General features: G+C 41.1%; 1 protein-coding gene across 2 annotated transcripts; it reads left to right on the top strand.

The window, feature by feature from the left end:
- Window positions 1-4,468: 4,468 nt before the first annotated feature.
- Window positions 4,469-16,623, top strand: E2F6 (E2F transcription factor 6). Of its 2 annotated transcripts, none has more exons than XM_085056866.1 (7): window positions 4,469-4,751; window positions 7,823-7,871; window positions 9,402-9,618; window positions 9,933-10,086; window positions 11,070-11,183; window positions 12,443-12,590; window positions 13,333-16,623. In XM_085056866.1, exons 1-7 carry the CDS (start codon window positions 4,695-4,697, stop codon window positions 13,377-13,379), a joined length of 786 nt encoding a protein of 261 aa, XP_084912992.1. In that variant the 5' UTR covers window positions 4,469-4,694; the 3' UTR covers window positions 13,380-16,623. The 2 variants fall into 2 exon arrangements, with proteins under 2 accessions (XP_084912992.1, XP_084912991.1); XM_085056865.1 differs by having other exon boundaries at window positions 4,469-4,760.
- The last annotated feature ends 10,393 nt before the right edge of the window (window positions 16,624-27,016 follow it).

Here is a 27,016-nt window from a genome sequence, read left to right as displayed (position 1 = left end):
ACATCTCCAATGTGATACCATTTCCATGACTTTTAGGTGTCATTCAAGACATGACAAAAAAGAATCCTGTTTAGCACTGTGCTGCTGTGATCTGATTAACTAACTCAATCTTCCTCATACTCAGACAACAAAGTGAAGAAATAAGAGATCTGCCTTCTTAGATTAAAGGATGACTATTTGCCATGTATACAGGAAGAATTTTTTTTCAGGCAGATTAAGATGAGCACATCAAGAAAGATTCTACTATTGCTGTAAACAGATTTAAGTCATTACATTCTACAGCATAAAAATTTATACCTTTATGCCTAATCTTTATGCAGTGGTGAGGGAGGCTTGGAAGCTTATAGAGACTGACATACTAATATACAAAAAATGGATAACTCTATAATCCCGTGTAGTTCAAATAGATATTTACAGCTATTGCTGTCTAATTCTGTACTTTCGCACTTTTGCAGCAAGATATTTCCTCTTCAGTAATACATGTGCACCTAATGTAAGATCCAGTTCCAAGATTATTAGCATGAAAGGAAAGATTGCGTTTGATACAGAAGTGTAGAGTTTTACAGAAGGCAGCCTTGGTTTTAACAGCAGAATGTTGTAACCACTATGTACATAAAGAAAAAAAAAACAAACCATATCATATAAAGATATAAAGGAACCTGTTATGGAATGTATTTCCAATTTCAGGATCACGTATATAGGCTAATAAATATTAATAGGATATTGGTGTAACAAAAAGTAAAAGAATGGGAAAATAATGTGATTGAAACAAAATTTTGAATATTACAATGGCAATATAAAAATCACCAAAAAAATCCCATACTGCATGAAATGCAAACCTTTCACCATTTCAGTGCTGCATGAGGTTCACCGGTAAAAACTTTTACAAAGCAGTCTAATTTCAGCTGCTCAAAGTAAAAGTAAAACCTACATGCCTAAGTAATGCAGGGTAAAATATTACATCACACAAGTAATTCAAGAAGCATTTTTAAGAAAATTATGTTTTGACTTTCACATACACTCATTCAAAAATGTTAGTGAATCCACTATTCTAGCAAGTTTTGATGGTAAAAAATCAGATTTAGGAAATGAATTATTGCCCCCTGGTGGCACGTTGAGAATCAATGTAATGAAAAACCTATTCCAGATAAATAAGCAAATCTTTTATGTTAAGAATCATGTTTTGTACAAATAATGTCTGGAGGTATTAAAAAAATGCACAGTCACTTTATTATGCATTAAAATGACAGTAAACGGGATATAATTTACATTTTCATCCATAGGAGTAATAAAGAATGTGTGGCATTTTATTATCAGCTTTATAAAATGTAAATAACACATTAGAATCAAACTCGTTATCAGGAGAAGGCCAGAGCAAAAACCCTTGATAGTCAAGTGAGTTACTTCAAAATCTGATTTTCATTTAAAAGAATAAAAAGGCTTTTTAATTTTCATATAAATATGGAAAACTCTTCCTGAATCTGAATCCGTGCGGGGCTCTTCTTTGCTCCATTAGATATGTCAGCAAGCAAGGACAGAGAAGCATGGGAACAACAGGATTTGATCTTATGACTGGCTAGAACAACAGCATAGTTAAATGTTGATGCAATGTTTTCCACATGGGTTTTTCACATACAGGAATTCACGTATCCTAATCCTCAAATCATGAGTTGTTAGCCTCCTACTAATATCTGACCAATTCCTATTCAATGACTTTCATACTGCATGGCACGTTCCTTACATCACCTCAAAATAAACTGGCCTTAGACTATTGTGATAATAGCTGCAAGTTCCCCACACCCCTTTCTTAACGACTGTCCTTGTCACCTATTGTCCTGCCTTCCCTACTCCACATAGTCCTAGCCACGTCCCCAGTTTTCCCTATTGGTTCCTGTACCCTAACCCCACGTGGCCCTGGCCACTCCCTCGGGTTTGCCCTATTGGTTCCTGTACTCCTAACTCCGCCCCTGTACCTCCCCTGTGCCCAGAGGTCACTGGGGCTGTGTGCTGTCCCTGCCCCTCTCTGTTTCCCTATAAAACCCCTTACCCTCCGCCATCTTGCTGTCTATGCTCCACGTGTGTTTATGCTCCACATGTGCTGAGCATGTGAGGCCTTCGCCCTCGAGGCATCTCTGCCTCGGGGAGGTCGTTGGCCTCTGCTGCACCATGCGAATAAACATCTTCCATGGACACAATGCATAGACCCTCCTCGCCTCCTTTATCACCGCCGGTTGTGGAAGCAGACGAACCAGAGCTAGCCTTATGGCTCCCCGGCCGGTGAGAGCGCAGTGTCCAGCCCTGGGACAGAGGGTTTGGAGCACTGAGGCGCTGAACCGGGCTGGGTAGAGAAGCTCTAGGGTAAAGTCTGCTGCAACATTAGACATCTACTCCCAACCGTTTTGCTGTTCCAGATGGAAAAAACCTACTTTATCACAGTGGGATTATACAATATGTAATTGCAATGATAAAATACAACTTCCAGAATATAAAAAAGAGGGAGAAGTATTCATTCCTTATGGAACTATGTACATCACCACAGTCAAGTTAGCAACCAGGTTATGCTGCCCATACAAAAATGAGCATCTTTACACTTCTGTGTAATCGTGTGTCCCTTCCATGACAGCTCCACCTGCAGTAGTCTAACCTCTCCTTACAATACTGACAACCAGCATTTGCATGACATCTTTTAATGCACAACTCCTAATCTCCTTAAACACAGGTATCTTGCCTTTGATGAGCCATAACATGTTTCCCTCTTTTATTCTTGTTAATTCATTACAGCACAAGAACAACTCACCTTAGTTCTACACTTCTCTACAAGGATAATTATTACCATGCAAGTACTTGTCTGAAAATTGGTTGCTATGAAGAAACCTCCATCCTCAATCAAGGCATCTGATGTACCATTGGTGATACCCTAAGCTACTCTAAGGGAATGTCTAACTGGAAGGGCTATACAACACATAGTAAATGAAAATTAATTCAGTATTTGTTCAAGGTAATAGAGTGTTAGTTGACATGTTTGGTCTGTTATATTAGAATAAGAACAAAGTTTTTCATGGCTTTGAGCTCCTCATACCAGACTGGCAGTTTTACACGTTGGATGAAATCAGGGAAGTGATGGGAAATGTCACCTGAAGTGTGAATGGGAGAAGCAAAATAGTTCATCATTCTTTAAGCAAAAGAACTACATGACAGACTTATCTGTTGCAGAAGAGTTAACTGTCATAAAGAGCAATCAAGCAACAGATGGGCTATCTAACAAGGAGCTGCGTTTTAAATAGCTGTTTATTGTCTGACAAACATAAGTTATCTATGCAACTGGAAATTTGGAGACTACTGCTGAGGTTGGCAAATGGGCAAGACGTCAGTCAGTGCTTGTAAAAGTTTACCAGCAGTGTGGAGGAAAGGGCAGGAGCCATGGAGCAAGGATTTGGGAAAGGATGTTGTTGCTGGGAAGTAAATGGACAGGCTTAGTTTGGATACGCCACATTTGCTGGCTCCTGTCTGGCCCTAGGAATACACCTTGCCCTTCATTCACAAACCTCTTGTAATTAAGTTATTCTTGACATGGGCATTCTATCCAGGTCTCCCCAGAGAGCAACACACGCAGCTTTGGCTGTCTCGTACTAGCGAGTAATGACAAAAGCAGGTAATTTGGCAGGAAATCAGTACTAATTGTTCTCACACCTATTGCATGGCAATGCTCGGACAGGATGCCTCTCCTTGCTCATGCTGTGACCTGGAGGAAAGAGAAATCTCCCTCCTTGCAGTAAGCAGAGAGGACTCTCTCCTTGAGGCCGTGTGGGGAGCGGCTGAGATCACTCCCTCTGCTCAGCCTGGCGAACACTGAGGGGAGACCTCATCACACTTACAACTTATTCGTGAGGGAAGAGGGGCAGACACTGATCTCTGTGGTGACCAGGGACAGGACACATAGGAATAGACTGAAGTTGTGTCAGAGGAGGGTTAGGTTGGGTATCAGGAAAGGCTCTTCCCCCGGAGGGTGGCTGGGCACTGAACAGGCTCCCCAGGGAAGTGGCTAAAGCACCAAGCCTGACGGCTCAAAAAGCGTTCGGACAGCGCTCTCGGGCACATGGTGTGATTCGTGAGGCGTCCCGTGCAGAACCAGAAGTTGGATTTGACGATCCCTTCCAACTCAGCATATTTGTGATTCCTTCCCTTAATCCCCGCTGGTCGCTGGAGCTCTCATTGCGCTCCTGCTGCCGGCAAAGGCGAGGACGGGGGCGAGCAGACGCTTTCCTCCGCCAATCTGGCAGGCTGAGGAGAGGGGAGGTAACGAATGGGCTTGGAGCATTCCAGCCGGGGCTGGCTGAGCCGGGGGATGCCCGGGGCGGAGGGGGGCGGGAAAAGCCGGGAGGGCGGGAAGGCGGGAGCGCGCCGCGGGGGCCGATGGGAAACTGATGGCGAAGGCGGCGGCGCCGCGCGCGCCCCGGCGGCAGAGAGGAGGGCGCGTGCGCGAGCCCCGGCGGGTCCAGCGCAGCGGCAGTGCCAGGCGCGCGCGGCAGCGGCGGCCATGACGGGCCGCGGCGAGGGCGGCAGCGGGATCGAACCGGCGGCGCCCCGCGGCCGCCGAGGGCTCGGAGCCTCGGCGTGAGAGCGTCCGTGGGCACTCCCGCCTCCGGCGCCTCGCCTCCGGGCCGGCCGGCGCAAGGAGGAGGGGCCGGGCGGACATGGCCAGCCCCGACAAGGGGGAGCGCCTGCGGTCGCTGCAGCCGGACGCGCTGCGTGTGAGTGAGGTACATGGCGGGCGGCACGGGGAGGCGCTGCGTGGGCACGGGGAGGGGGCGGGACGGCGTGCGCCTCCGCTCCTGCCGCCGAGCTTGTGAGGAGGCGGACGAAAGACCGTCCTCCATCGCTGGGCGGGAAAGGAGCGGCGGGCCTGGCAGCGTGGTGCTCGAGGGGAGCCTCGGGCTGCTTCCCTCCCTCGGCGCGTTGGAGCGGGCTTCCCGGGAAAGGTGCTGCAATGCAAAGGGATGGCTTTTCTTGCCTTTGTTACGTATGGCCTCTTGATCGAGCTACATATATTGTAGCTAAGTATGAGAAAAATGGGCTACAACTGTGTTTTCTCCTCTAAGCACCAGTGGTGTTTAGGTAATCATCTTTTATGCAACTGCCGCCACTACTTTTAGCAATGCTATGAAGTGGCTAACAAAAAAGCCTCTTTTTTGTTAAAATTTGTTGGTTTTTTTTTAAGTTAATTCTGATGGTGCATACTGTTAATCTTGTGAACCTTCTTAAAATGTATTACTGGTTCTTTTTAACTAAGCTTAACAGTTGGGCTAAATATTACTTTGTTTCTTAAAGCAATGAAGAGTTCACATACGTTTTTAGGTGGGTAATTGAAGTGATGATTGTAACAAGCAAAACGTGTTTGGCATAGCTCCTTTATGTGGTGTTTAGACGAGTTTGCCATGGGTGGTACTTTCCTGAATCAGCTTCTTATGAACAGGGAAGTCAAAGATGTGGTAATCATTAACAGCTATGGCTGTGACTGCCATGGAATAGTGGATGTTGAGGAATAATTATTGGTAATCGGGTGCAAGTAGCTCAGTTTGCAAGCAGCAGATGGGTGGGAGCCCAAGAGAAGAGGCCGTGAAGTACCCTACCCTTGGAATGACAAAGGACATGAAGACCGGTGGTCAGTATCCACTGACCACGTAAGTGGATACTGAGGGACACAGCAGAAGCCATGAGCTGCCAAGCGTTTAGATAACAAAAGGGCACAGGGATGGTGGCACTGGCAAGGTGGATGAAGACAGAGACACATGGTGAGACACAGCAGGAGCAGAGGGCTCAGGGAAGACCAAAATTTACCTGGGCAGGCTGTGAGGGTGTAAAAATCCAGAGGTTGCTTTATTGTGGGTCCGTTTTTGGAGGTACCAGCTTGCGTTGTTTCTGTGTTGCTGCACCATGAATAAATTGCTTTATGGAGAGACATCTGAGACTCTGCCATGGGAAACCTGGGGTCGAACCAGTAAGAAAATATGACCTGATTGAGTATGGTGTGTAAGGATTCAAGTGAGCCTCCCATTGGGTCACTGGGGCCACTGTCTGTGAAGGAGCTTTGGTCCCAGCAGTGAAAGCCTCTGTCATTGGAGTGTGACTGCCAGAGCATGTCATGAATGGTCAGACTGGGAAGTTTCCTTAACAGTGGAATATTCTAAACCCTGAGTATAGTAAGGAAGGCTAGTAGCACAGTGCAGAACTTGGACTCCAGCATATTCAGTCTTCAAGGCTCCAGTTTATTCTGGCAAGAAGTAGTTGAGGTTTTTGGGAAGACAACTTTGAAAGCTGGAGGAGCTGAAGAGGTGGAGATCAGTAAGGAGAAACACATTTCATCATGGCAAATGATGGCAAAAAGAACATATGGAAGAACAGACTAAAGAATAAGGATAAAATGTCTGGACATGCAGACATGATGCTTGGAAAGCCAATCTGTAGTGTTGAAACTAGCAAGGAGTGTCAAGGGTCACAATGTTAAGGAAGCTTGGAAGCTATTTCTAGGCACACAAAGGAGAGGTGATTTAATAATCAGCATAACTATACCTGCAAACTGATTACCTGTGGTGGTGAAATGGTCAGATTTGTAGATCACAGCCTTGGATGTTAACTACATTAGCTTTAGCAGGACTTATTGAAAGTCTGATCTTGAGGTTGGGATATTAGAGATGGTAAACTACCGCAGGAGTAAAAAATCCTTGACTGGACCATCAGGATCAAAGAGGAATGGTTAGTAGTTCATACGTCACTCAGAGATAGATTACAAATTATATTCCTCAGGGGTCTGTCCTAGACCTTGTCCTGTTGATAGGTGGAGGATGTGAGATGCCCCCTTGTGATGTTTATGGGTTGGAGGAAGGGGGGGTCGTCTAACACCTCATAAACTTCAGCCCAGGCAGTGGAAAATAAGTGTCAAGGCACCTGCAGTGGTACAGGCTGGGGGACCACCCTGGGGTGATGGACAGTGGGCTAAACATGCACTGTGCCCTGACATGGAGGCGTATGAGTTAGGAGAATAAACAGTAAATTGAGGGAAGTGAGTCTTCTTCCTTACTTGGCATGGATTAGGTTGCCCTTGGAATGCTGTGCCTGATTTAGGTCCACTAGTACAGGAAGGCTGTTAGTAAACTCATGAGGGAGCTTGTTAAGCCATAGCAGCCCTTCTATAGAATCATGGAATATTGTGGTTTGGAAGGGACCCATCAGGATCGTCAAGTCCAACTGCTTTCCCAGCACAGGACAATCCCAAGAGTCACACCGTGTTCCTGAGAGCATTGTCCAAGAGCTTCTTGAACTCTGGCAGTCTTGGTGCTGTGTCCACTTCCTTGGGGAACCTGTTCCTGTGCCCAACCACCTCTGGGGGAAGAACCTTTTCTAAATGTCTAACCCAAACTTCCTCTGACACAGCTTTATGCCATACTTGCAAGGAAGTTATGAACTTTAAAAGCTGGCCAGACACTTCACAGTTGCACATGATGGGAGGCTGAAAGGCAACAGCCATGAATTGAAACAAAAGAAGCAAGAGAAACTGCAACTTGCCTGAGCATCAGCGAGTTCAATGGTTTTTCCTACTTTCGAGAACAGAGTGAGATGTGCTGAGATTAATGGCTGAAAATTCTGCCAGGAATTCAAGAGCATGTATTCCTTCTATCTAGTGACACTTCACAGTAATACTTGTTGAATTGTCAAAACTGCAATGGCTATAACATCTAAAATAGATTTCAGGATTGCTTCTGAAAATGCTGCCCCTGTAGATAGCATTTTATGACAGTTGTTTTTTCCTTTTTTATTTCCTCAGGCACCAATGGTCAACCTGAATGTGCGCAATGATGTACAGCGTGTGAAAAGTAAGTTGCCGTCTTTCATGTGTGTTTCATGTGTGAAATTTAATCTCGCAGTATTTCATGCCTTTCTACAATGTGAGTACATGCTGTAGACAAATAAAAAATTAATGTATCTAATATCAGCAGAGCAGAAGAAATGCTGAACACTGAATGAAATAACAGATGCGAAACGATACATTCTTCATAGTTTTTTTCACTTCAGATCTGCTGCAAATACACCTTCCGACTGCTATAAAGAAAATAATGCAGAGGAAGAGTGAGTTAGAGAAAACTGGAATAACATACTGGCAAATGTTGGCTTTCAACTGGTGTTAATAAATGTGAAAATAAGATTGAGTGAATTTTTGGGTGTTTGGGGGTTTTTTTGTTTATTTTCTCACCAGTTGAATTGTTTCACACATTTCACAGTAACACAGTCCAAAACTGAGTTGTAGGACCTGTTACTTCGTGTTAAAAGAGTGCATGAACTTGCAGCCATGGAATGGGTGTGATACATTATGAGTGAAAGTACGTGTGTCATTCATCATTAGAAAAATACTGATGTTTGAAGTAGAGTGTTTTCTAAGGAATTTGTTTACGCACATACACACACACCTTTTCTGGAGCATTAGAGTGGAATATTGCTCAGGGACACTGAGTTGGTCAGATGAAATACCTGGTTTGCTTTATGGGAGAAAAGACAAGTAACAGCAGAATTTGACAATTTTTTGTTGACTGGAATCAAATGAGTGTGTGCATACCATGACTTTTTTGTGCCTTAAAAAATAGATGCCTTTTTGTGCTTTTGGCATACATAAATAACATTCTCAAGTTATTAATCAGGGACTTCTGTTTCTGCAAATATGTTGGTAATGGATACACATAGCGCAGGGTTCTTTCTTAAACCAAGGTGTCAGGGTATCTGTAGATCTTTGTTGCATTAGTAAATCAAAAAATTGAATGACCAGTTCTTTTGCCTGGACACCAAACAGTGTAAACAGAGTTCGTCTACATACTAAGTTCTTCATCTCTGGAGCAAATTGATCATGTCCAGGCTGAAATGCTCCTGAAGCCAAGCTGACTGCTGAACCATGCCTGATTGTTACGAGAGGTCTACTGGTTAAACTGGACCAAAAGGGTGTGAAAAGGTATTTTAACAGTGTCATGGAGCAGAGACAGAGCTGCATTTCTCTGGCAGCGCCCCAACTCTATCTGTAGTTAATCAAAGGTTTCATTGGTATTTGTTCAGTGATCTGATCTAAAGTCCTATAGAACATACAGTTACTCAGCTATTAATATCCATACTAGCAGTGTGAAGACATGAATGTTGAAAGCACAGAGATGCATACTTGCTGTTTAGATAAAATCACAGCAAGCAAATGAAGGTGTGTATAGTTAATAGGCTTTATATGATGCCATTGCAATGTCAGCATTAAAAACTGCAGTGTTCCAGAATATTATCTTCATTGTTACTTCATCACTATAACTTTTTTTTAAGGAACACTTTATGCTTATATAGTAGCTTACTCTAAATATTCTGTCAAAACTTTACAGGTATTATGGAAGCCAGAAGGCCTCGGTTTGATGCATCTTTGGTACTTTTGACACGAAGATTTATGGCTCTTCTCAAAAAAGCTCCAGATGGTGTCCTTGATTTAAATGAAGTAGCAAAAACACTTGGAGTGCGAAAAAGAAGAGTGTATGACATCACCAATGTGTTGGATGGAATCCACTTGATTCAAAAAAGATCTAAGAATCTTATCCAGTGGATGTGAGTTGGCTTTGAAACTTACAGTTTCTGAAACAGTAAATTACAATAATCTTGAGTAATGTTTATAAATTTGAGAGTATTCTTAAGCATAATAAATTACTTCTCATAGATAATATTTTAAGTTCTTCTGTATCTTTAGGCTGTGTGAATTACCTAATATGTTAACAAATATCAAGTGCAAAAGTACATGGAGGCATGTTTCAGGAGAGTAGAGGATGCCAGAGTTCCTTACTGTTTTCTGTTAGTATACTTGATGTTTAATAAACAGGCTTTTATTTATACAAACATACTAGACAACTTTCATATTCTTCTAGAGGTAATAATCTTGACCAAGTTGTTGGAAAAGAGCAGCAAAAACTTAAAGATGAACTTTCTGACTTATCAGCCATGGAGGAAGCCCTGGATGAATTAATCAAGAACTGTGCTCATCAGATATTTGAACTAACAGATGACAAAGAAAATGCAAAATATCCTTTCAACTCTTGCGTTACTTAAACATGTGGTTTTGGTTGCACATACATATCTAGTAACAAGTGTAGGCTGGTACCACAGCTATGCAGTAATGCTTGATAATGAGTTCTATCATGGCAAACTTTTTGATTATTTTGTATTTGAGAATGCCAGTCGTGTGCCTAGCTTTGCAGTATCATGGACAGTCTAGCCTGTTCTCAGGGGAGTGCTGCTTGTGTGACTTTTCCACTGTGGAAGAATAAAGTGGGGCAGTACTTTTAGTACCCTGACCATCACCTTGTTCTCTCCATTAAAGAGTTGTCTCCAGGGCAGGTCTTGATCTACCAGTGAGATCAAGCTGCTTAGGCTCAAAATGGAGTCCCAGTGGCCTGTTGCCAGGAGCATAAAATGGTGTGTTGGTTGTGTCCTAACACTGTTCTGTCTCTTCAAGAGTTTCCAGTGCAGTTTTGACTTTCAGATGGGTTTTGACAATAGAAAAGGGACTTACTTAATATATGGCTTAAAAATTGCATTTTGGCTTTGGGTTACAATAAAATATTATTTAGCTCCCTTGTTTGGGAGAATGTTAAGGTGTGTGCTCAAATGAAATGTGCCTATTTTCTTTACACCTTACTGGTTTAGAGAATAGTTTCATGGTATCCCAGGAAATTATTTTCATGCTATTACAAAATGGAAAGTAGTTTCTGAAGGACAGTATCCCCTCTGCTTTTTAGACTTATGACAGCATCTGTGAAAACTGTTCATGTTGATTTTTAACATTGAATATATTTTTTAAAGCTTTTTTTTCCTTCCTAGAAATACAGGAAAGCATTTTTCCATTTGGTAGCCGATACTTCATTTTACAAAGCTAGTATTAATCTCAGCTGAATTGTTGACCAATTTTCTTAAGTTGGTATTTTGCCTCTGCATATCTTGACATCACACTCTTTGCTTCTGCCCATTAGCAAATTACTTTACAGAATCCTTGACCAATGTATACACTAGCTTATGTGACATACCAAGATATCCGAAGCATTCAGGCATTTCAGGAACAGATTGTGATCGCAATCAAGGCTCCAGAGGAAACCAAATTGGAGATACCAGTTCCTAAAGACGTAAGCTTTATACATTTCTCCTAAGCAAACAAAAGTTCTCAACTTTAACTTTTTGCAGCAGCAGTCAGTAATTGACTTCCAGGTTTTTTGTCATGCAGATATTGGTAGTTCATTATTCTTGTGTTCCACTAAACAATGCTGTAGGGATAATAGTCCTAGAAACTTATTTGCAGTATTTTCCTTTTTATCTAAATTGTTACATGTATCTGAGCTTTAGATACCTGGTTTTGTTAGAATGGAACAGCTGTAATAAAGTATGCATTGTACAGCATGGTTGGAAAAGCAAGACATTCCGTCACTCTGGTAGATCATACCTAGAGGGATTTCTCATGGAGGTGGGGGGTGTGCCCTATCCTCACCCCACAGTGCAATACACAGGCTCCATTCTGGTCTCACAGATGAGTCAGACCTTTGCCCCCTGCACCCATGTACTAGAGCCTGTCTGCTGGGAGCCCACTGTAGTGCTCTTGAGAGGGGAAATCCTAGAAGTCAGCTTAAGATAACAAATGGAACTTTAATATTACTTTCTTTTTTGCATGAGCATTTTTGATAATCTTAATTGTGTAGTCACTGAAGTTGCCTTGCTGCATGCACAGAAAGGTGGCAATATCTTAGGAAAAGGAGATGGATGAGTAGAACCAGAAGACTTGGATCCACTGCATAAGAGCTCCATTAGTTTCCCTGGTCAAAGGAGCTCTCTCATCCAGTGGAGATGAAAAAGATAAAATTCCAAAGACCTCCTGAAGCAATAAAAAGGCAGAATTCAAAAAGTGGTATATTGGAGAGAGCAGAATCTTCTCCTCATTGTGTATTTAGATTTATTTGCTCTACATTTTACAGTGTGATGTCTGCTGAAGGAAGGCAGTGGAAGCAATAGGGATTAGTTGCTTTACCATGTTATTAAAGCTGCATGCTCCAATTTCTTTTTTGAACCATGGCGCTGATTTGTCACATTTTTAAGTTTTGTTACTTTTCCAAAGCATATAGTAAGTCTTTGTCATATATCAGTAGAAATACTAAACAAATGCCTACATGCACATTCATCAAAGATGAAAACTCGTTAGCTTAATTCTGCATAAGAATTGTCCTACAAATGTATGTAATAGTCATAATTTATGTGGAAGTAGTAACGTAGTTTTAAATAATTATGTAACTTCTGTATTTGTTCTCTTCTTAATCTATTGTCTTTAAAATATATGCAAAAATAAAGGATGTGTAGGGTTTGTTCTTTGGATTATATGCAAGTTGCTGTTTTACAGGATCACATAGAAATGCGTGTGAAGAGCACAAAAGGACCCATTGACGTGTATCTATGTGAGGTAGAAAAAGAGAAACCAGGTGCCAAAACTTGTGAAGATATGGATACTGTCACTTCTGAAACTGAGCCATCAGTTCATCCTGATGAAGGTAATGTCCTCCTTTCACATTTTTATCCACATGTAGTATTTAAGATGGTCATACTATTCTGATAAAGTTGTAAGCTGTACTGTTGAACAAGTTTAATTTTCTGAGCATAGTTAGTGGGCCAAGATGTGTGGGAGTATAGGAAATGCCTGGAAGTCTCTGCTGTTGTGTTTCCTCACAGCAGCAGGAGGTCAGAGAGTCAGGCATGTACACACGGCAAGGCACTCTTGTTCCCTGACTTTTTCCTTCCTTCCCTCTTTGCTGGTTTCCTGTCAGAGCTGCACTCTGTGGATGCAGTTCTCTGCACCACAGAGTCCAGCCCAGCTGAGATTTTTGCCATGAGAGTTATGATGCTGTTTAAAAAGAAACTGTGCAGCTAGTCATTCCTGCTCTGAGGGAGGGCAGACAGAAGAGGGGATGTAGTATTTTAATGTCCTAAAACAAGATTGGATATAGACAACTAACTAAAACAAGATTGGAATATAGACTCTGAAAAGCCCTAGTGCTGCAGGATGTTGTGGCTTAAAAATAAAAGTGGCAGGAATTGCAGTAGCTCGGAACACAAAGGAGAAATTATTTTCAGCAGTGCAGCTTTCAGTTGAAGGAAAGAGTTGACTTTTTCATCCTGGGCATTTTTTTACTTTAATTTGCTTGTGAAATAATTCAGAATTGTAATTTCTACAGTATGGCAGTACTGTAGAAAATATGACAATAATCATATTTCTTTTTTACTTTCCTTTCAAAGTGAGATCTCCTATGGAAGAGAAAAAGCCATTTGAGATGCCAGATTAATTGCAACACAGAAATCTAATACAGAATGTAAACGTCTGTGTTACAGGGCTTTTCCAAAGCTGCTTGGATCCGCAAATGTCATAATGTGAAATGTTCCAAAGTGTTTTAAAAAAAATAGCAGTGGATTGGTTGAGTGCTTTCACAGGATTGCTTATCTTCCTGAGTCAAAAGACGACGGTTTCTGGAGTTCCTTTTAGGAGCTTTGTTTTTTAATTGCATGTGATCTACAGAACTTTGGGAAAATGGTATTTTTACCTTATTTTAGTTGTCAGAAAACAAAGATAATTAATTACTTCCAAAAAGGAAGTTTGGAAAACTATTTCTGGAACGGTCCACAATCTATGTGAGAATGTAGAAAATGAAGAAATGCACTTTTCAGTTCTGAGGCTGCACTACTAAGCAGGATTGGCAAATACGATTTGTCGCTCTTGAACCACTAGCGGAGTGCAGAAACCAAGCCGATCAAATGTGGCAAAATTCTGATTTTATTATTTAATTCTAAAACTTATATAGACTTTCAAAGACTGTCTGGATTGGGTCAGTTCAAAACCTCTCCCTAGGCCGATTGGCCAGGCTTGAACCACCTGTCTTTCCAGAGACCGTTTCAATAACATCCAAACTTTATCTTTATTTATAAAAAACACAGGAAGAAGAGAAAATTCCCATGGGAAAGAGTCTGTGCTTGCCACAACAATTGTAAAAAAGAACTGGTGTATCAGGAGCCTTTGCTATAAAGAACAAGATGTAAATATCCTGAGAGTTACGCCTTACACTGTGTAGGTGCTGTTTGCATCCAACTCTACATGAACTATGGTATCAACACTGAAGTGAAATAGTTGGGCTTTGTGTACATACTTGTATCATTTCTAGGTAGTCAGCTGATGTAGATTTATTGAAATGGTTTGCATTTCTGCCTTTGTACAGCAAATAAATAAAATAAGCATACAAAAATACAAAATAGTTGAAACATGTTGGGTTGCCTTTGCTCGAATTCAGTGGGTAACTACAAACATTTTAAATTATGTGAAAATTTAAAATCTGTTTTACATGGTGCTGTCAGATAACACATCTGGATCTTGTGATGCCACAATACTGTAGCAGTTATCAGAAGAAACGTTGTGATCAATAACTTAAATTGGTCCCTTCCAGTTTCTAGAGTTTACATACTGCAGAGCTTTAGCCGAGTATTGTGATGTCTTTGTGGCTCAGCGAGAATATGTAAAATACTTTAGGACTGTGTCTGTGTTCATCCATCTTTTGTATACATAAAACAAAGCTGCGGATTTTGTACACTGGATTTTTTAACTGAACTGTCACTGTACAAATGCTGTGCTTGGGCTCACTTCATCCCAGTATCAGTGTACTCCAGAGGTTTCTCTAGGGGTGGGATGGATGTGGGGTGAGTTGGCTGGTTTGGTTTTAAATGGGAAGTCCAAGGCCTTGTTTTCCTGATCACACAGTGTTGACAATTCTACATCTACTCATGGGTGAGAACAACAAAGTTAATTAACCCCTGAATGTTCTAGCCAGCAACTCTACAGCTATTTTAGACAGATGCAGTGAAATTAAATGCCGTATGTTCTACAATACAAATAAGCTGGGACAGGTGAAAATTGGGAAAAAAACACCAAGAGCAAGTTTTTGTCAGAAAGTAATCTTGACTTTTTATGTACTACCAATTTCCAGCTCCAGCATATAGGACTTCAGTATAGGACACAATTCTTCTGTCTCTGTGAAATTTAAATTACAGGCTGAGCTGTTAGAATAGTAAGTAAAAGCAAAGTGACACCACAGTTGATACATAAAACACAGTAAAAACAAGGAAGGTGCTCCTCCAGTGAAGCTGGGAGTGAGGGTAAAAACTAGGAAAGCATTTTTTTTGCATAGAAAGATTGTCCTTTTCCTTCAGTGACTGATTTCAGATGGCAAACTCTGTTTGATTTTTGACATCACTGTTCTGTTTTGGTGGGTGGGAAATCTCTTCCAAAGGGAAGCATTGATTTCCCCCTACACCAGATCAACAACTTGGGATAATGTTTGTCATAAAATGTGTAAAACTTTCCAACACTAACAACTAATCCTGACTGCTGTATGTTGGGGTGAGGTTTTGTTACATGATCATGAAATCCACCAATGGTTTGGGTTGGAAGGGACCTTGAAGATCCCATAGTTCCAATGCCTCTGCTTTGGGCAGGGACACCTTCTACTAGATCACAGAATTATTCAAGTTGGAAGGACCTCCGAGACCATCAACTCCAACCTTTGACCAAACACCACACCGTCAGCTGGACCATAGCACTGAGCATCAGATCCAGTTGTTCCTTGAACTCCTCCAGGGGTGATTACTCCACCACCTCTCTGGGCAGCCTTTTCCAAAGTTTGACAATTCTTTCAGTGAAGAAATTCTTCCTGCTGTCCAACCTGAGCCTCCCCTGGTGTAGCTTGAGGCCATTTCCTCTCATCCTGGTTGCTCAAAGCCTCACCCAACCTGGCCCTGAACACTTCAGAGATGATAAGGCATCTGCAGCTTCTCTTGGCAACCTGTTCCAGTGCCTCACCACTCTCATAGTGAGGAATTGCTTCCTAATACTTAGTCTAAACTTACCCTCTTACCCATTATTTACCTTATCTGTAGAGTAAGAAAGTATATTTTTACAAAATAACCATCTTGCAAATGTTAAGGAAGTCTGTCTTCAGCCGCAGAACAGTTCATTTAAATGAAACTAGGATTTTTCATTTTGAACAAACCTCTAGTGGTTGTTTTTCCTCACTCATTTGTACAGGTTTTCTAGCTGTGTAATTATTTTTTTAACTACACAATTGTCACAGTGAAATGGGAAAAGCTGTAATATGACAATTATAATTACTTTATTTAACATACCTGTTTTAATAGTGCACCTTTAGTGGAATGAATGGACTTCTGAAGATCAAGCCACTGTTGTTACATACAGTATTACTCACTGGTGATGCTGGAAAACAATTTACAGTATAAGCTCCATGCACTAACTAGCTGAAAAGATTCAACCTGGACTTGAAAAATTCCTGTGTGATGCTGAACTTACATACAAGTTACAAGCTCCCTTGTAAATGTGACAGGACCTTACTCTGAATTTGTATAATAATGCTTGATTTTTTCCTGAAATATTATTTTTGTTGAGCTCATATCTGTCCATTTTCAGTATATTTGTATGTATAAGAAGCTCCCTTGGCTATTTGAGGATTCTAATAAATTAAAAGGCTCTAATACTCCTTTTGTCTTCCCTTCAATAAGAATGGCTAAACATCTAAATGCATTAATCAGCACTAGCAACAGCCAGGATATATAATTATGAAATACCTGCTTTTGCTGACTCAGTAACTGGACAAAGGGTGCCAGGTCAGTCCTTACTTGGTGTGGGAAATCACTTCTCAGAGTTTTCAGATGTAAACTGCAGTTTTAAATAGTGTGATTTTTAAAGAAGAGAGAAGATTCCTGCAAATTATTGTCTGTTAGAAAGCACTTAAAACCCAGCAAATTTCTTCATTTTGAATAATCTTTTTGGTGTGTTTGAAGAGCCTCATTTACAAGCATAATTAAACACTGATTTCAAAAGTCACTTTAGCTTGTCAGTGGCAAAGGTCACCTGCTGGCCATGGCCATGGGCTGCTCCCAGCATGCTGGGTCTGGCTGCAAGCCCTGAACCCTTGTGTTCCATGATCCTGATCTGTGGCTGGCCCTGGCACCCTGCTGGGACTTCAGTAACTGCAGGGTGATTTTTTTTTTGGGTCCAATTGCTATTTTTGGGTCCACTTCTGATCTGCCAGCAGTAACTTGTGAGAAGTGCGTTGAGGCTAAAACTACATAAACTACAGTGGGTTGTTGGTTATGTAAATCTACATGAGGTTTCTCACATGGATGTTTACCAAAGGATTGGGATACTCATTTGTCAGAAGGCCTGATTTATGTTCCAAAGGAAGTATTAATGTTTGCAGAGAAAAGGCAACTGGTTCTGTCCGTGTATGGCATCTGTGGTTCCTTCACTCCCTGCCCCCCTGCAGGCAGACAGTGGGCGATCTGAGGACCTGGAGCTGTGTTCTCTAGACACTCACCATGTGGATGTGGGCTGATGGAAGCTTCTTACCATGTGATACAGGAATGAGGTGGTGGTTGCAATTGTCTCTGTATTAAGGGATGGGGTTATGGAATACAATCTTAGAAGCTTTAACAGCAAATTCAAAGATCCAAGCCCAGCGCATTGCAATTCTTTTTTATTGACTTGTATTAGGCCACCGTGGTGGTGCATTTTCCCCCACCCTGGTCACAGTATGATCTCAAAAATACTCATTAGGCCTCAGCCTTGACAAACAACAGCTGGCTGAGTTCCTCTTGAGCTTATCAGAATCACTCTCTTCTCCCAGGTACTTGTGCTGTCTAATAAGCTCCCATGTTTTCATGAACAGCCTTGGAAACTTAATTTTCATGCCAGAATAACCACCTAAGTGGAATAATATTTTTGTTATCAAACTTCCAAAGAAAAATTACCGACCTGAATTGTTGCCAGGGTGCAAAATTACTGTGACTAAAGCCAACTCTCTTGTGACCCTATAAACAGCAGTCCAAAGTGAGACCCTTTGAGCTCTCCTGGCCCGCAGTGGCTGTGACCAACATCTCCCTCTCGGGGCCAGTGAGCTCTCCATTTTGCTGTACTCAGAGGTTCACTGAACAGTGATGACCCTGGGCTGATATACTGATTCCTCAAGGCTCAACCCTTCACCTGTTGAGAAGATGTATAGGCTTTCAAAGTGAGTACTTTCCTGAACTCAAGTGGAATTTTTCATAGGCATACACCTACTCCACTCTTACTATTTGTGTGCAAACTGAGACTGAACTCTTAAGGGGTAGTGACTCAAGACATGCCCCATTTGTGGAGATGCCAGAGTGCTTTGTTGAAGCCTGATTTGGAGGTGGAGGAGGTGAGCTTTTGGATGTGCAGTGGTTAACCTTGGATGTGCAGTGGTTAACCTTTGATCTGATAAGACTCAGGGTGAATGATGGGCTTTGAGTGCAATAGGTCCTGTGGAGATGGGATAGTGCCTCCTGTCACGCTAAGGTGCTCTCTCTTCCTTGCGCAAACCACTGGGTTGTAGGGCTCACTCCCCCTCCTCCTCATGTGTGGCCTCAGGGTGTTCATCCCTGCTGACAGGCCATAATTGACCCAGCTGCTGGTGTGATGGGCAGTAGTGTTGCCTTAGATGATGTCAAGAACTCCCAAAGTGTCCATGATCTGCAACATTACACCATCCAGTGTGAAGCTCCCTGCCCCAGAGGAGGTACCTGGGCATTCCCACCTGAACCAGAGTGAATATAAACCCAGTAAATGAGTTCTGGGGATTATCCCAGGGTTTTTTCCCCACCACTTCTTCAGGACTTCCACTACCACCCGAAGGATCCAACCTGCAATCACCATTTCTTCCAAGACTGCAGAGCAACCAAGGGCCTAAGGGTGGTGAGATCTTCATGCTCTTGTCCTCTCTCTCCTTTCTTTTCCCTGTACATGTCCTTGAGTGAGGTGGTTGTGCTTTCATATTGCAATGCTTTCATGTTGTTTTAATTTCTCTAGATAGTAACAACCAAAATGGCTACACACCTGTTTCCCTCTGCAACCACATTGTTCTACAATAAACCCTACATGTATGTGTATATTTACAAACACTGATCAGTCAGTGTCATTTCACTCCAATCCACCCCAAGGCGTCTATTAGCAAGAACCTGGGTTACCGTCACCTTCTGCAGTGGGTGCATAACACATGAGAGTGTGAATATGACATAGTAAATGTACTAGGAATGTACTCCTAGATTCTTAAGTAATTTAAATTTGTAGTAAGTCAGTCCTGTAAGTAAGCTGTTATGTAGTAAATTCTATATTAATATATTGCTAAATTGTTTAGCTTTAGTTATCAGTTAAGTACTGTTAAGTTTAAGTGTTGTTAAAATTAAGTGCTGTTACATTCTGTTAAGTGTAAGTTCTGTTGGGCCTTTAGGGATAAACTCTTGAAGTCCAGGCTCAGTTTAGCTTGGGGGTCTACTCTGAACCTTTCAGCTCAACAGGAGGGTCTTCTGTATTCCTTTTTATCCTTGTCTTTTCCTATCCTTTTCTCTTCCCGCTCCTCCTCCCAGACTCCATGTAGACATTCTTGGGTTTATTTTTGTTTGGATAAATTGATTTTGGATTTTTGTTTGCTTTTTCTCCATCTATTTTAACCATGTAGTAAGCAGTAGAGTGAACCTTGCCAACAAGCTTTGTTGAGCTGTCACTTTTATATTAAACCTGGTTTTGCTGAATCACTTTTCCAGCGATTCTTTAGGCAACTTTAAAACACTCATTCACAACATATTTCAAAGCATCCTTCAAAAAGAAAACTTGACACTTCCAGAGAAAACTTCATTAATATAAAAATTTGCAAGAAGCTATTCAGTTAAACAGTTAGCTATTTAGCTATTCAAACAGTTTTGTTCTCAGTCTCTTGAAGGTCCTAATGCAAATCCTGCACATATCTGCTTTTAGACAGTACAATATTCTTTTTCAAATAGATAAGCAATTTTGATGTTGCAGCTGACATTTTCTAAGCAATTCTTCCCCCCCCCACCATTTATAATCATAAAAATGTCCCAAGCAAGCTACAACCATAGTTATTGCTTCTCTAACATGCTGCGTAAGCACATATCACAAAAAAAGAAACAAGAATTGATAAAATTCTTGCAAATTAGGAAGGTGTCAAATCAGCTATAAGGTTTCATCAAGCTCAGAAAGGGAAAGGCTGTTTTTATATATATTTTAATTACAAGACACGGTAGTTCTTAAGAGGCTTGCTGGCTCCTAAAGCTAGGATAACATTTGTGTGCACAAACTATGACTTTGACATTAAAATAATTCAATTACAAATGTGAAAATAAAAAGTTATCTGTCAGAAGAAAAGTCCAAAGTGCAGTAAAAATGTTTCAGAATTTATTTGGATAATGAAGTTTTAAAGGGGATTCTACCAAATATGCAAGTGGTAAAACTTTACTGTGGGCATCTGGAATAAGGGAAGGCATTAATGCCACTTTAAAAAGGACATATGGTCAGTATCTCTCATGTTGTTATTGGTGAGATCCACTTTTGCAAATTATGATGAGACTGTCTTCTGCCATTCTCATCTGCTAAGCTGTACTCTGCCTCTGCTCTTGTTCTGGAATGTCCAGAAAATAAATTGTATGTAGAATGATTGGATGAACTAAAAAATGAATGAATTTATTCCCATTTTCCTGGGATGAGAATCATGAACCTTCAGACCATTTGTTCCTGACCATACTGCAGCTACTTGAGTGCTGGGACACGAGACACTCTGCTAGCCAGGCACTCAAGGATCAAACCAAGCTTCCCAGAAGTTAGTTGGGATCTTTTCACAATCCCTAAAACAGCAACAAAACCAGGACAACATGCACACACTGCCTCCATCCCATACACTAAAGCAGGTTGCACAGAATTCATAGGAGCTGAGAACAGTGATTTACTTGATAAAGCTATTCCCCCAAATTGTCAAAGAACCTTTTTACCAAGCAATGTTCTCACCATCAATGCCAGCAGTACTTTGGTCTTGTGTGAGAAACAATTTCTCATGAAAAAAGTCTCCCTGGTCTTAGAAACAGCTTCAACCTTAACCACCCAGCAATGTGTGTGAGCCTTCTGGCTGACAAGAAGCTATTGGAGGTGATGATTTCTGTATTTATTCAGCTGAAGAGAAAACAAATGCAGTTGAAATTATGCTAAATTATCCTATCCTGGGAGAATATTCATGAGGGAAATATAGAGATAGAGGATTAATTCTTCCTGTGATTAGAGGTTAAAATAAAGCAGAGTAAAAGCTAAATACTGCAAAAACATTAGCATTGCCTTTCTTTTGAGATTAAAAAAAGACTTAATTGCAGATTTATCTTGAAAAACTGAATAAAGGGATAAATACAAATGGCAGTCTTTTAAATTGCCAAAGTTGACACATTGACTGTCAGTCTCCATGCAGAGACAGAAGTTTTGATTTGCTTGGAAAGTATCAAAAACATTGAAAACCCTGGGCCACTGAGCAGCACAAAAGGCAAATGTAGATTAGTGTGTATTTATTGATTAATTATATGTTTCTCCCAATCTGCAATACTCTAGACTGTATTAAAAATTGACTTCAGATTTAACCTCAGGAATCTTTTCAAAAAGGAATTACATTTGTGACATTACAAGATGATTAGACTCTTTAAAACAAGAATCTTCCAATCAATATATACTTTATTCCCAATCTGTAAAATATTGTTCCTTAATACATGGAGAAAGTATAAACTGCTTGGACAGAAGGGGTTGGAAGGTTGTCCAGATATTGTCTGTATTCTGTGTATGTGTCTCTGAGGATCTGTTGCCTGGAAATGAAAACAAGACAAAAGTAACTGTTTACATAGATGTCGCCTAAAAACTTCTCAGGCATTTATGCTCTCTCTGCTGACTTTATGCCAATTGTCCATCTCTTAAATTGACACATGGAGCTATTTTGGGGGCATAAGGAGGGAAGTCTGCAAAACAGAGTTTATGATTCAGAAGGAAAATTATACAGCTCTAAAGGGGAAAAAATCTCCCTAAAGCAACTTTAAATTTTTTTTACCACCTTTGAAAGCAAAACCTGATCAGGATGGTGTGTGTGCTTCCAATCAGTTTAACAAAATCAAGGTTCAACTAGAAATAGTCATTCAGCCATGTGCTTTATTGACAGCAAATGGTGGCTTTGAAATGGGCCTGAGTTCAGCTCTAAGTATAATTTACTCAACTGTTGCCCTCTGATATTTTTGTATAGGTAATTCTTTGTTTAAAAGTAATAATAGATTCACAATAGTTATACTGGTAGTACAGGTGAGATACAGAGCTACCATTAGCAGAAGAATGAGACCTGTAGTTTCTGTTTCCATTTACAGAAAATATCAGTGTGGGCTGTCCTTTAAGGACAATTTTACTTTTATACAAACCTGTATCTCCTTTCAACACCACATCCTGCTGCTATCAGGCAGCTTGTTGACTCTGGAACAAATCACTCCTCTGCGCTGTGTCCATCTACAAAGAGGGGGTGACTGTCTTGATCTCCTTTGCAAACTCCAATCAGTTCTGCTCTGCAGTGACTCCTAAGAGTGTGTTAGCTTCCCCAGGACCCTCCTAGGATGCTTGTCCAGCACCAACAAGGGCAGCCCCTGGACTTACTGTGCTACACAAGTAATCACAGTGCGTACCCTGGGACAGCATGCTTTCTGAAGACAGTACTGGAGATCTCTCCACTATCTTTAAAGATGTTATCTCAAGGCTCTTATATTTCTTGCATGTCCTGTAACAAATTAAAAATCAAAACAAATTAAATGTTCCAAACACATAAATATAATTAGCACCTTATTGACAATTTCAGTTGAGAAGCCTGAGTGTACAGATGTACAAATAAATGTTCCTTATGTTTATTTTACATACACTTTGGGGTTTGGTTTTTGGTTTTTTCCTTTGGTATTCTATCAGTTTTGTATTAAAGAGACAAGAAAATCCGAAACATTTGATTAATCTTCAAGCATAACTTGCCCTTTTTTTGTGATGACAAAATTGTTCTCTCTCTAGGTTAAATAAACTGACATTTGAAAAAGCTTAGAAACAGGATTAACCCTTTCCTCACCTCACCTCCCAGACATCTGTTTTTCACAGTGGCCAGTGAAATGGGTTCATCCTTCCAGTATCATGGCTTGTGCGAAATAAACACTCTAAACACCCTGAACTGGCGCGGTGTTTCCAAAAAACTTTGGTGAAACGAAAAAAGGCAGAAATCTTCCGCCCTTTCTCATCCGTGTATGTCAGATAGTTCCCCAGCTCCACAAAGGAGCACACTCGCCCCTGCTGAGCCCGGGGTGCCAGAGCTGCTCCCGGCTTCCCGAGCCTGCGGGGCCACTAGAGGGATGTCTACAACCATCCTTCCACGGCTTCTGAAGCGGCAAAGCACCGCTGCGCATTCCTGACCAGCTGCAAATCACACACGGCATCAAACAGCCCTTAGAAATGCTGCAGCGAATGTATCAGGGGCTGCTCGCCGGATCTAGAGCTGGAAAGATGAGATGCAATGCTGGAGTGCTACAAGGTCCAAGAGAGCTGATCAAAAATCATACAGTCATGGACTCACAGAATGGTTTAGGTTAGAAAGGACCTTGATGATAATCTAGTTCCAACCCCCCTCGTTCTGGCTGAATAGTTTTAACACTGTTAATAACTACATCTAGTTATATCCTTTTTTCCCCTTCATTTGTTTCATTTTGATACGAGTGAAACTTGTACAATTTTAGCCTGTATCTAGTGGAATGAAACAATCTACTTAAAGTATCAAGAAGTTAGCACTAGGGTCAGTGCAAGGAGTATTTTAATTTTTTATTAGTTTAAATTAGTTGACTCGAAAAGCATGAAAATGTAATAAAGAAGAGTTCCCTCTCCCACAGGGATCAGCTGTTGGAACTGAGAGGATGAAAGAGACTGCAAAAAAAGGAAAATATGGGTAAACTGGAGAAATAAGCATTAGATGTGTGTACTATAAGACACCTTGTGCACTCCAGAATAACATAAGAAATGAGCCCTAATTTACTACCCTGGCAGAGTAGATGGGTCAAAATGTTACATTTAATTACATTTACTCAAAAAAAAAAAAAAAGAAAAAAAAAAATTATTTTAATTTATGTGAAAAATATGCATAATGGATTTTAAAAGATGTAATAGTTAAGAGTTAGATGATTTATTTATTTATTTTAATGGTTAATTCCCTGGAAAATGTGGTTTCAGTCATGTCTAAACTATGTGCTTCAAATTTGCTGAATAGTTTTGGCTGGGAAAAAAACAAAGAAGGGGATAAACTCTGTTGGAGGAAAGTCCCCAATTATCCAACAGCTCAATGATCAGAGCATTTACTCAGGTAGCAGAGACCTCTTAGCAGAGGCTCTGTTGAGGCAGGCTATGCCCAATCCTTCCTGTGACCACTGATTTTGTCCCAGCTGCGAGGGATGGGGACACACCTCCCAAAAGAGCAGGCTGGTTCCCAGGGTAGGAAGCTGTGATTCTCATGCTCCCCCTCGCTGACCCAACAAACTTGGTGCCTTTGTGCAGGTCAGCAGCCTCAACATGAGGAAGAACTTCCCTTTTCTCCTGTTTCACAGATACTGAGTCCTTGGACAGCTTTCTGAGAAGTAGAATTTTGCTTCAAATTCCCTTGGACAAAAGTAGAATTTTCTTACCCTACGTATATCCATGCTATGACATTCTTTCAACCATCCAAAACAAATATTCTACATTGGATTAAACATAATATTTAATGGTTCACGCAAAGAAATAACCTTCAGATTATTTTCTTTCAGCAAGGAAAAGCAACCAGTTTGGTTACGTCCAAACTGTGTTGATTTTTATTACATTCACTGCAGTTCTTGAACAAAATGCAACTTCTACCAAATCTTCAACTGATCATGAAATATTAGGCTACTCTATGCTTCTTACAAACCCTTTCGTCTGCAGCCACATGAAGAACTGAAAATGACATTGCAAGCTCCCGACTCCAGTCCCTATGGTGCCAGAAAACACATCTTATAGCCCTTTCAAAGGGCACTGATCATGCTGCAGGTATTTTCTTGGATGAAGGTTGTACATTCATCCAAGGTACAGCCTCCAGCATTGTTCTGTAATGTAAAGCTCTTAAACTCCTTGGTTGTTGTCTTTGTGTATCTACAGACACCACCATATTTTCATTCACCTCTCTGCTGGATCTATAAAAACTGAGTTATTCAAGCCATCTCACGTAAAACAGGCTGCTTTGTTCTTTTATCTCTGCCAAATTCCCACTTTCAGTTCCTTTTCTCCGATTCAGATGAATGGAACTATTTATGTCCTAGTGTTTTCACTTGATCTTGCCCTACCCTATCTCACTTGAGTACCTTTGTTAGATTTTACAATACTATTTATCCTTTTTAATTCCACATTTTCATTAGGTAATGTAAGCCTGAAGTACTTCTCCTCAGCTATTTCCAAATCGTAAGTTCCCACATTGCATCAGAATTTCTTACTAATTCCCAAGGGCACATCCCTCTATAGACTAGCATTTAATTATGTCCTGTTTCTATCATTCCCATCATTGATCTTCTGAGCAATATGCCAGCCCTCAACTCTCTGTGGATGTTGTCTTCTGACTCTGCAAATAGCCAGCATCAGCAGCACACTCCTGGACTTCATGCTGGTAAACAAAAAGGTTCCAATTTCAGAAAGTTAAATAAGATGGACCAGGACTGGTCCTTGTAGTTCCTACCAATCCAAATTGTCAAGGATTCAACTAATACCTATCTCCCTATTTCACCCCACGAAGAATTGCTGTCTTACATGAAGTGAGTTCTTTGTAGTTTGGGAACAGCGTGATACCCTTCAGAATGTTTTAGTCTCAAAAAAAAAAAAAAGTGCATGAAAAGGTCCCCTAATAATTCTCACTAACTTCAGCTTTCTCACACCAAAATCTTCCACATTTCCTTCCTTCCTTCCTTCCTTCCTTCCTTCCTTCCTTCCTTCCTTCCTTCCTTCCTTCCTTCCTTCCTTCCTTCCTTCCTTCCTTCCTTCCTTCCTTCCTTCCTTCCTTCCTTCCTTCCTTCCTTCCTTCCTTCCTTCCTTCCTTCCTTCCTTCCTTCCTTCCTTCCTTCCTTCCTTCCTTCCTTCCTTCCTTCCTTCCTTCCTTCCCTCCCTCCCTCCCTCCCTCCCTCCTTCCCTTCTTTCTTCCCTTCCCTTGCTGAATACTTTGCTGCTTGACTCTGATGCAGATAATATACCAAATGATGTAATTTATCCAAGACTGTAAACCCTTATATGCAAAACTGTGTTTTTACTGATGCACTCCCAACTGTTCTTATTTGTATCTTACAGCCCCTGCAAGTTCTCTGAGAGCAGACACAGCAGCTGTAGCTGTTTACACCCCAGTATCAGCTGGACTGGCTTGGCTTCCTCACAATTAACAGTAGCTAAGTCTTGATGAAAAGCAGATCCTAGGAATGACAGTGCTAATGCAGATACACATAATGTGGGTATTCAGAGATGCACACAGAACCACTGCACTAATCATCTTTTTTTAGCTTGTTCCATCCAAGTCATCTTCTTCTGGCATTTCCCCCTAATTGCACGGAGCATTCAGTGCCCAGGGTTTAACTGTCACTTTCCAAGCCAGCTCCTGCATACTTAAGGCAAAAGGCCAGATCAAAATAAGGATTTATTAGGTGCATACAGTGGTTCTTACACAAAAGTCCAAGATCATAACCCAAAAATACTCTTCTCAATAGCTGTCTAACTGTGAAGGTCACTAAGCTTGCTGCCTACCTCTCTGCCTCCATCCTGCTGAGTGCTCTCACCAAAAGGCTACAGAGACTTTTCTTCCTCGTATCCCATTTCTTAATAATGCAGTTTTCTGTAGAAAGACTTCTTCAACAGAATGCATCCCTAAAGAGGCAAAACCACACAGCAGCCTGCCAGACATCGTCCAGGAACTTTATTTAGAGGTGTACTATGCAACATGAATCACCACAGGATGGAGAAAGGAGAACACATACA

The sequence above is a fragment of the Lichenostomus cassidix genome, chromosome 3, assembly GCF_008360975.1.
Source record: "Lichenostomus cassidix isolate B80296 chromosome 3, HeHo_3.0, whole genome shotgun sequence".
Taxonomy (NCBI): domain Eukaryota; kingdom Metazoa; phylum Chordata; class Aves; order Passeriformes; family Meliphagidae; genus Lichenostomus; species Lichenostomus cassidix.
The sequence above is the reverse complement of the archived record's forward strand: the minus strand, read 5'-3'. Positions and strand labels throughout refer to the sequence as shown.